Below are 11038 nucleotides of genomic sequence, written 5' to 3' on the forward strand. Positions count from 1 at the left end.
TCACCCAACCATGTGAGGGATTGGGATCTGTCTCGATCCCCTTCAGGTTTTGTTTGGTTTCATACTTTAAAATTCCTAGAATCCTTGAAGAAAAAAAGTTCTAGTTTTTGCTTTAAATGTGCACAGTGAAACCTTTGCTGACAGGTCTGGGAACAATGACTTTCCAATCACAATGCTCACTCTTGGGTCAGGAAGCAGCATGGCTGAAGTTTAAACAATGAATTTAAATCAATTGATCAATCAGTCATATCTGCTGAGTGCTTACCGTGTGTGAAGAGCACTGTATAAGCACTTGGGAGAGCACAGTATAACCATTACCTCGTACCTAAGTTAAAATGTCTCAGAATCCCTGATCAAAAAAAACAGAAAGGGGTTTTTTTGTTTTAAAATATCCATAGTGAGAACTTTGCAGGCATATGGAAAAGGCAGTTTCCTAGCAGAGTTCAGATTCAAAGCTCGCTCCAGGTGGGCATTTGGATGTAAATCCTGGGTAAGTGGGGAGGCAAAAGGAAAATTCAACCCTGCTTGCCTGCCCCACCCTAATTGAGTACACTCCCTAGACATATAGTCTCCCCAATCACCTCAGGTGCTGAGGTGAGGGACAGCCAGCACTGGTTCGTGTTAGGGGTGAACCCAGAAAACCTAGGCTATGAGTTGCCAACGGCTCCCTTGATCTCTCTGTCCACCTACTCCGCCAGGCCAGCAGACCTGGCTCTTACACCTTCATTCCACCCCCCACTTCACATCCCTAACCCAGAAGCCTGGGGCAGAGACTCCCGACACCCCTAAAACCCCCAAACCTATGGGCTAGCTGTCTTCCCAGTCATCAATCCCTGAAGGAGAAAATGCAACCTGCTTCCAGAGGACAGAAATAAAGATCTTTATTCCCAGCACAATTTGCAGGGGATGAAGGGAGGAGGGGGATGCTGCAGCCAGGTCCCTTATCGAGTGCCAATGGTCACCTGCCACACACGCACCAGGTTGTCCGTGTAGCCTGCAAACAGGGTCTGTTGGGGAAATGGGCAGACTGCAGGTCAGTGCTGAGATGCGGGGTACAGCAGGGGGTTGGTGGTGGGGGGGAGATAAGTGTAGCACTTTCAGAAGGTGGAAGACCAGCCTAGCGATCCGGGTGGGGGTAGGGGGGTAGAGGAGGAGCTGATGGCTAAAGGGCAGGACAGGAAGAAACAAACTCAGCCGCCACAGCATTGCCTTGCCTCTAGCCCAAATCCCTCCTGCTGCAGCCTCTGGCCAGTCCACTCACAAGGGCCGCTTCCATGTGCTATGACTGCGTGGGTGGTGGCAACCTGCTTCTTGACTCCATCAAGCCTTCCCTGAGGACTGGCCCCTGCCATGGGCTTTGGGGGCAAAGCTCAGAAACAGCCTCTTGGTCTCACTAGGGGCATCTCAGATGGCATATTAGAGCTCCTCATCGCTTCAGCCTCCTATGGCCCCTTTTCCTAGGCCCACCCTTACCTGGCCATCAGCCGACCAGGCTAGAGAAGTGCACTGGGGTGGCTCTGCCTTGCTGCTGGTGCTGATCACTTCCTGCTTCAGCTCATCCACGATGATCTTGCCCTCCAGGTCCTGGGACAAATAAGGAAATACAGTAGGGAATAAAAGGGACAGGAATCAGAAGCCATGTTCCTATTGGGAGACCTCCAAGGGACAGGGACTGTGACTGCATCTAATTCCCAACAGTGTATTCTCTCCAAGTACTAATACAATCCTAATCTAGAAGGAACTCCAGATCAACCTGTCTTCACACCAGGCACAGATCCCTTTCTAACACCCAAGGCCTTCCCGCAACAGTTCCTTCCAATGCCAACTTTTCTCATGTCTTCCTTATCAGAACCCTGCCTTCTTCACTCTATTAAGCACCAGGGTTTGGACTGGGTAAAACAGTTAATAATGTGTCATGCCTCCTATTCTCAGAATCACTCTGCAAGCCAAATTCTCTCCTTGCAGGAACACATACTCCACCGGTTCTCATACTGCTCACTCCCACCCTCCCGCCTCGCAGGATCTTCAGCAGAGCTAGCTGCCCAGAAAGTACCTACGAATTTCAGCAAGGGCATGCAGATGGCACGCTAGCAATCATCAATGCGCTGCCTGGCTGCCTACTGGCCCGTCAGTACCAACATAGACCATTCCCACCCTACTCCTCACCCAGATCTTGACGCTGGGCCCAGTGGCAGCACATAGCCAGTAGCGGTTGGGGCTGAAGCAGAGGGCGTTGATGATGTCTCCACCATCCAGGGTGTACAGATGCTTGCCTTCATTCAGGTCCCAAAGCATTGCCTGCCCATCCTGGTGTAGGGAAACAAAAGTACCCCGGAAGAGGGGAGCCAGTGACAAGGACCATGCCCACTTCATGACCCAGGGAACCCCACACAGGGATTCCATCAGAACTGCAGGAAGTGTAGTCAGCCGGTATTGGCCAACATGTGTCATCCGACTGCTAGGCCTGGCCCCTGCCCAGTTACTCCAACATGCTCCTTCCCCAGCCCATCCTCTGCCTTACTGCTCCTCCAGCTGCCCACCCTATCTACCCCAGTATTGGTATGTACCTTGCCCCCAGAGGCACAGAGGGAGCCATCAGGGGAGACGGTCACAGTGTTCAGGTAGCCTGTGTGGCCAATGTGGTTGGTCTTCAGCTTGCAGTTTGCTAAATTCCAGACCTAGAAAGAGGGCAGACATTGGCCGTTTCTGGGCCTATGGGCCCTGCCACAGCCGGGACTGGGGTAAGAGTGTATATACATGGGGAAAGGGTTGAATGGCCTCACCTTGACAAGCTTGTCCCAGCCACAGGAGACAATAATGGGGTTGCTGCTGTTGGGTGAGAAGCGCACACAGGACACCCACTCAGAGTGGCTCTCATCCTGCAGGGGGAGAAGAAGCAGGTTCAGCTCAGACCCTATGGACTGTGGCATGTGACTGTGGGGTCATGATGGAGTTGGCCAGTGGCAAGAGCTCACCATGCCAGTCACATTTCACTTAGTTGCCCACCCCTTATCCTCTCACATAGACCTTAATCCAGCAGCCACACTCTACTCAGGCTTCCCACTCCCTCCCCTGTGCCACTCTGAACCTGCTCCATGAGATTAACTCTGCTCCCAGATTTCTCTACCACTTGTTCAGGCAAGCCACCCACCTGGCCTCTCTAAAACGGGGGTAATTCTTTGACAGCAGGGACTGGGCCCCATGCAAAGGCAGGGGGATGGGCCCAGTGACCTCTTGGGGCCCTTTCCCACCTGCACCTCACCTGTACAGTGTACTTGCAGACACCTAGGGTGTTCCACAGCTTGATGGTCTTGTCCCGGGAGCCAGAGACAATCTGTCGATTGTCCGAGGAGAAGGCCACGCTCAGTACATCCTTGGTGTGGCCCACAAAACGTCGTGTGGTGGTGCCACTGTGTGGACAAGGAAAGGGAAACAGATTTGGTCACTGCTCTGCTCCCAGGGGTCTCCTTGCCTTGCCTTGGTCTCCCTGAGTGTTCCATCCGAATTGCAGGATCTGTTAGCCCAAATGGCGTCAGCCACCATGTGTCATGCCTCATCCTTGGGACTCTGTTCTCACCCCGACAGACTGTCCCACACTAATGCCCAGCCCCATTTCAATAATCTAACTGGAGATCTTACATAATAAGTGTGGTATTGTCAAGAACTTACCATATGTCAAGCACTGTTTTAAGCACTTATGTACAAGTTTATCAGTTTCGACACAGACCATTTCACACATGCTCACAGTATACGTAGCAGGGAGCACAGCTATTACAGGAGGCAACAGAAGCCCAGGAGTAAACTAGCTTGCTCATGGTCACACATCAGGCAAGTGATGTAGTTGGGACTGGCCTTGGACTCCCAGGCCCAAGCTCTTTCTACTAGGCCATGCCGCTTCACCACATGCACTTCATGCACACTGAAATCCATCACCTTAATTCCCCTCACCTTCACAACCACATGTATCAGGCCCATCCATCATTTTTTTCTTTTAACATTTGTTAAGAATTTACTAAGAGCCAGGGATTCTAACAAGTGCTGCAACATATACAAGCTAATCAGGTTGGATACTATCCCTGTCCCACAAAGAGCTCAGTCTTAATACCCCTTTTACAGATGAGGGACCAGAGGCACAGAGAAGTGAGGTGTTTGCCCAGGGTTACACAGCAGAAAAGTGGCAGAGCTTGGGTTAGAACCCAGGTCTTTCTGAATCCCAGGCCTCTGCTCTACCCCATAGGCCCCCTCCCTGACTCAGCCAGCAGCTTTGTGGGTGGGTACTTGCGTTGTGAGATCCCAGAGGCGCAGGGTCCCATCCCAGGAGCCAGACAGGGCAAACTGTCCATCTGAGGAGATGACCACATCGCTGACAAAGTGGGAGTGGCCACGCAAGGCCCGCTGAGGGATGCCGTAGTTGGTCTCATCCCGAGTTAGCTTCCACATGATGATGGTCTTATCTAGGATGGTGGAAATGGGAACAATCAATCCAACTGCTTTTAGTCAGAGCTTACTGTACACAGCACTGTACTAAGCGCTTGGGAGAGTATAGTACAATAGAGTTGGGAGACACTTTCCCTGCCAAGTTGCTTGAAATTCAGAGGTGATGAAAGCTGGGTGCAGGCTGCCCTGCCTATCTGACCCCTGAAGAATCCTTTCTACTTGCTGGCTGCTCTCCCTCCTTCAGTCTTATAAAATCATATCTCCTCCAAGAGGCCTTCCTTGTCCAGGCCTTCTTTACCCCAATTCGCCATCCTTTCTGTACCCTCTGATCACCTGTCATTCATCCTAGTCCCACTCCCACAGCACTTTTATCCATGTCCTTACACTCTGCCAACTCCCCTAATGGCAACCTACTTAATGATAATGTTGGTATCTGTCAAGTACTTATTATGTGCCAAGCACTGTTCTTAATAATAATGGCATTTGTTAAGTGCTTACTTTGTGCAAAGCACTGTTCTAAGCCCTGGGGAGGATACAAGGTGATCAGGTTGCCCCACGTGGGGCTCACAGTCTTAATCCCCATTTTACAGATGAGGTAACTGAGGCACCAAGAAGTAACTTGCTCAAAGTCACACAGCCGACAAGTGGCAGAGCTGGGGTTAGAACCCATGACCTCTGACTCCTAAGCCCATGCATGCTCTTTCCACTAAGCCACGCTGCATCACTAACCTATTTCCACATCAGTCTACCCATCTAGACTGTTAAATTCCTTGTGGGTTGGGGAATGCACTGACCAACTGTTGTATTATACCCTCCCAAGTGCTTAGTTCACAGTTCTGTATGTAATAAGCCTTCAACAAATATCATTTACTTAACTGTTCACTAGAGGTCATGAATATTTGACTGATGGGGAAAGGGAGAAGAAAGAGACTGAATCCAGGCCCATTTGGAAGGGTGTGAGATGCTGGGACAAAAGCTCGAGGAAGGTATTGGTTGAATCTCCTTCTCAGGGAAAAATTTCTTATGGGCAGGGAAACGGTCTACTGACTCAGTTGAATTTTACTCTCCCAGGCATTTAGTACCATCCTGTCCACACAGTAAGTGCTCAATAAATATAACTGATTGAATGAGTTTGGTGATGCTCTGAAGGGAGACAGGGCATGGACTATATGAGTTTTAAAAACTCCACTCATTGGAAGTGTCTGGGCTGTGGCCACTGCCAGGTTCATGGCCAGAGGCAGGGCAGATGCTCAGAAACAGGTTATGGATATCAGCACAGGAAATAAGATGGCATGTTATGAGTTCTTTACTGCTCCTCCTTAAGCCCCCAGGGGAGTGCCATTCAGGCAGAGCTAGACTATTAGCTCCTTGAAAGCAGGAATAATGTCTACCAAGTGAACTGTGTTCTTACAAGTGCTTAACACAGTTATCTGTACAAACACAGCAATATCATCAACTGTATCTAAATAATTTCAACAGTGATTTGTCTCACTTGACTATAAGCTCCCTAGGGGAGGGGACATTGAGTCAATTTTTCTTGGATCTTTTTCTACAAAAAAATTCAGGCCGTGTATGTTCACTCAAGAACATCCAGAGTTGCCTATCCACCTCACCATCCACTTCAGAGCATCCAACTTGCCTCCTCCAATTCATTCATTCCGACAGCACCTCACTATTTTCCTACTACAACCCAGCCCAGACACTTCTCTCCTCTAATGTCAACCTACTCACTGTACCTTGATCTTATTTCTGACCTCTTGCCCAACCCCTGCCTCTGGCCTGCAACACTCTCCCTCCTCATATCTAGCAATCACTCTCTCCAATTTCAAAGCCTTCCTGAAGACACATCTCCTCCAAGCCTTCCCTGACTAAATTCTTCTTTCCTTTTCCCCCATTACATTCTGCATCACCTTTATTTGCTCTCTTTATTCACCCCTCCCACAGCATTTATGTATTTATCCATAATTTATTAAAATTTACATTAACAACTGTCTTGTCTATAGTGAGAGCATAGAAATGTGTCGTCAGCTATACTGCCGTGTTATAGTCTCCACGCTCGTTTCAGTGCTGTGCAAACGGAAAGCACTCAATAAACTTATTGGTCACTTCATTGTTTCATACTTCTCAGGTAGTTGTTCAAGGTTAAAGCTACTTCAATCAACCAATCGTGCTTCTTGCATGGCAATACTAAGCATTTTGAAGAGAAGCTCATTATGGGCAGGGATCTGTGTCTTATACCTTGTATTCTCCCAAGTGCTTTGGACAGTGTTCTGCACTCAGTGAGTGCTTATTTAAATACCACTAACTGACTACTTCTGCAAACCAACTATCCCCTCTCCATTCTGTCAAGGAAGTCCTGAAATAACCTGAATCCTAAAGATTGTTCCTGCATCAAAGGAGAGCACAATTCAATGATCTCCAACCAATCAATGGTATTTATTGAGCACCTACTGGGTGCAGAGCAATGTAAGAGCTTTTAAGAGCACAACACAACAGTTAGTAGATATAGCCCCTGCACACATCAAGTTTACAATCCAGGAGAGGTAAGCAGTCGCTGTAATAATAATAATAATAATGGCATTTATTAAGTGCTTACTATGTGCAAAGCACTGTTCTAAGCGCTGGGGAGGTTACAAGGTGATCAGGTTGTCCCACTTGGAGCTCAGTCTTAATCCCCATTTTACAGATGAGGCAACTAAGGCCTAGAGAAGTTAAGTGACTTGCTCAAAGTCAGGACTGACAATCAGCAGAGCCGGGATTTGAGCCGATGACTTCAGACTTCCAAAGCCCTTGCTCTTTCCATTGAACCACGCTGCTCTCATTCATGGTTTCCTGACGGCCTAGGGAAGGCCTGGGAGGTTCCCAGCAGGCTTTGAGGGGGCAGTGTACGATAAAGGGTGAGATGATGACAGCTTTGTTAAGCGCTTACTAGGTGCCAAACACTGTACTAAGCGCTGGGGTGGACTTCGGGTTGTCCCATGTTGGACTCACAGTCTTAATCCCCATTTTACAGATGAGGTAATTGAGGCCCAGGGAAGTGAAGTGACTTGCCCAACGTCACACAGCTGACAAATGGCAGGGCCAGAATTAAAACCCACAACCTCTGGCTCCCAAGCCTGTGCCTGACACCAGGCCCACTTCTGTCTACCCTGTGAGGTCTCTACAGAATGCAGGGCTCGGACGTCTCGCCACATATTGGCCGAGATTAGCCTAATGGTCCCTGGAACTTCGGTCCAATCCCGAGGTTTAGTCCCTTCCAAAGATTTCTCCAGGCTCCCCTTTTCCCCATTTACACCATATTTTTGTAACTCTAGCAACCGGCCGCTCCAACCCACTCCCACTTAACCCACTCAATGGTAGGGTCCAAACAATCCGGGAGGCCCAACTCTCTGAGTTTCTACGTATGCAATCCCGACATATACGCTCTCCCAAATCTATCCTTACGAGGACTCCACTCTACGGGTGTAACCGCCACAGCACCTCCAAGCCCAAGAAAGGTGGTCGATCTGCCTGCCCCCACCCCTATGGGGTTTGTTGGTCCCGCCCAACCAGGCTTCCCATTAGGAGATGATAATGTAAGCAAGCCTGTTACCCCGCGAGGAGGAAAGAATCATGTCCGGGAACTGAGGGGTCGTGGCGATCTGGGTCACCCAGCCATTGTGACCCTTAAGGGTGCCGCGGAGGGTCATCTGCTCGGTCATGGTTGCGAAGGGTTTGAGGGTCGATCCTGGTGGGGTGGGTGGAGCCGGATTGTGTTAGCTCCGCGGACAAACAGGAACCACACCACCACCTCCCTTGAAGACTCAACAATAAAAAAGGAAGCGACTTCCGGCAGGAACCGGAAACAATCTTCCTTTTCTGGCCCAAAATGGTGGCTCCCATCTAGCTCACCATACCCCAAAATGGCGGTTGCCCGGAGTATGCATACAAAATAGGGGCGGGCCCGATTGCGGTGGGCAGATCAATCAATCAATCAATCAATCAATCAATCAATCAATCAATCAATCGTATTTATTGAGCGCTTACTATGTGCAGAGCACTGTACTAAGCGCTTGGGAAGTACAAGTTGGCAACATATAGAGACAGTCCTTACCCAACAGTGGGCTCACAGTCTAAAAGGGGGAGACAGAGAACAGAACCAAACATACCAACAAAATAAAATAAATAGGATAGAAATGTACAAGTAAAATAAATAATTAAATAAATAAATAGAGTAATAAATATGTACAACCATATAGACATATATACAGGTGCTGTGGGGAAGGGAAGGAGGTAAGATGGTGTAAGATCGATTTGGTGACGTTTAAAATGGGTTTCTCTGGCGCTGTTACGGCCCGGAAATGGCCATTTCATACGTTTCGAGAGCGAGCGAGTTGGTGGTTCTATGTCACTTTATGTTGCTCGCCCCCTCCCCCTCCCCTCCCCCCTCCCCCCCCTCCCCCCTCTCTCTCTCTCCCTCTCCCTCCCTCTCTCTCTCTCCCCCCTCCCCCTCTCTCCCTCTCTCTCTCCCTCCCTCCCCCTCTCTCTCCCTCTCTCCCCCCCTCTCCCTCTCTCCCTCTCCCCCTCTTCCTCTCCCTTCCCTCCCTCTCCCTCTCCCTCTCTCTCTCCCTCTCTCTCTCGCTCTCTCTCTCTCCTCCTCTACCTCCTTCTCCCTCCCTCTCTCGCCCTCCTTCTCCCTCTGCCCCTCCCTCTTCTTCTCCCTCTCTCTCCCTCTCTCTTCCTCCTTTTTGCATCAAGACCCCATCTATCTGCACTTCTTGAGAGCTCATTAGGTAGGTGTCTGTCATGAGGTCCTATGAGATAGAATTGAGCGAGGATGGTTAATGGAGAAAAAAGGGGAATTATAGGGCACACTGTATGGTCGGAGACAACATCATGGTGCAAAACAGCTTCCGGTGCACCTCACCTGAAGTTTAGATAGGAATTGTAGTAAAGATGAAATTGTAGCTCATATGGAAGAGGAAGAGTGTCTATTGCAGCGTGGGTTAGAACACATACAAGGCACAATTGCTTTTTATTTTTGTTTTGCTAAAGAAACATATACTTTTTTTAAAGAAACCATAAACTACAGACCACTAAATCCTTCCCCAGGAACTTGATATTGAGAGGAAAACTCCAATCCCCAAACTCCCAACCTTGGCTGAGCCAAATTTCAATGACCCCTTTCTCTTCAGAAAATACATGTGTCTGTATGTCTTTTATTGTTCTTCCCTTCACTTCTCAAGATACTTTATGCTCACTTTCAAAATTCAGCTCTGCTTACTGGTACTTCTGACTGACCCGATAACCTCAGCTTCTGAAAAAACTTTCAGCTACTCGCTTTGTAATGACTCTTTTCCTTCTGACTTTAAGTGTCTTTGTGTTCTAATGTAAAAAAAAAAGTTGGGATTACATACTCTTCTTTCCACCCCATCTCCCTCTTACCGTTCCTGTCCAAGCTTCTGGAATGGGTTGAATACAACTTGCCTGTAATTCCTCATCCCCAGCACGCTTGTTGACACTCCACATTGAGGTTTCTGTTCCCTGCACCCCTCTGACACCCCGGTATCCTTCTCTAGGTGCACCAATGACACCTACACAAATCTCTGGTGGACCAGTTCGGTGGCTGGGTCACTGTGATGTTCTGCACACTGACCTGGGAAAGGAACACTCCCAAGGGCTTAGTTCAATGCCCTACACATAATAAGCACTCAATAAATACGACTATTGAGTTACTGTGTTGATTCACCCAGTCGTATTTATTGAGCGTTTACTGTGTGCAGAGCACTGTACTAACTGCTTGGAAAGTACAATTCAGAAATAGAGACAATCCCTGCCCATGATAGGCTTGCATTCTAGAAGGGGGGAGACAGACATCTAAACAAGTAAACAGGTGTCAAAAGCATTAATATAAATAAATAGAATTACAGATATATACACATTAAAACAAGTAAATGGGTATTAATGTAAATAAATAGAATTATAGATATGTACAAATATACAAAAGTTCTGTGGGGCTAGGAGGGGTGGTAGAACAAAGGAAGTGAGTTGGGGCAATGGGGAGGGGAGGGGGAGCTGGGAATGGGGGGCTTAGTCTGGAGGTGGTGAGCCTTCAGTAGGGTTTTGAATTGGGGAAGTGTGGTTGTTTGGTGGACTTGAGGAGGGAGGGTGTTCCAGGCTAGAGGTAGGACATTGGCCAGGGGTCAAAGGTGGGAACAAGGCTCAGTAAGGTTAGCACCAGGGGAGCGGAGTGCGCAAGCTGGGCTGTAGAAGGAGTGAAGGAAGGTTAGGTAGGAAGGGTTAAAGGGATGGAGAGCTTTGAAGCCAATAGTGAGGAGTTTTTGCTTGATACAGAAGTTAATAGGCACCCATTGGAGATTTTTTGAGGAAAAAGGTAATCCAGGCAGCAAAGTGAAGTATAGATTGAAATGGGGAGACAGGAGGTTGGGAGGTCAAAAAGGATGCTGATGCAGTAATCCAGTCAGAATAGAATGAGTGATTGTACTAACATGGTAGCCATTTAGATGGATAGGAAAAGGTCTGGGACAAAAGAGAAAAAGAATGCCCTAATGGTTAGAGCCCAAGTCTGGAAGTCAGAGGGCTTGGGTTTTTATCCCAGCTC

General features: G+C 48.5%; 1 protein-coding gene across 1 annotated transcript; it reads right to left on the reverse strand.

Moving 5' to 3' along the window:
* Positions 1-856: 856 nt before the first annotated feature.
* Positions 857-8233, reverse strand: LOC119921749 (receptor of activated protein C kinase 1-like). The gene is made up of 8 exons (XM_038741808.1): positions 8030-8233; positions 4283-4454; positions 3263-3410; positions 2784-2879; positions 2568-2678; positions 2167-2307; positions 1474-1584; positions 857-1007 (listed from the first exon to the last, which is right to left on the reverse strand). The coding sequence occupies exons 1-8, from the start codon at positions 8136-8138 to the stop codon at positions 942-944; spliced, it is 954 nt and encodes a 317-aa protein (XP_038597736.1). The 5' UTR covers positions 8139-8233; the 3' UTR covers positions 857-941.
* Between the last annotated feature and the right edge of the window lie 2805 nt (positions 8234-11038).

Source organism: Tachyglossus aculeatus, assembly GCF_015852505.1.
Source record: "Tachyglossus aculeatus isolate mTacAcu1 chromosome Y4 unlocalized genomic scaffold, mTacAcu1.pri scaffold_167_arrow_ctg1, whole genome shotgun sequence".
NCBI classification, from domain to species: Eukaryota; Metazoa; Chordata; class Mammalia; order Monotremata; family Tachyglossidae; genus Tachyglossus; species Tachyglossus aculeatus.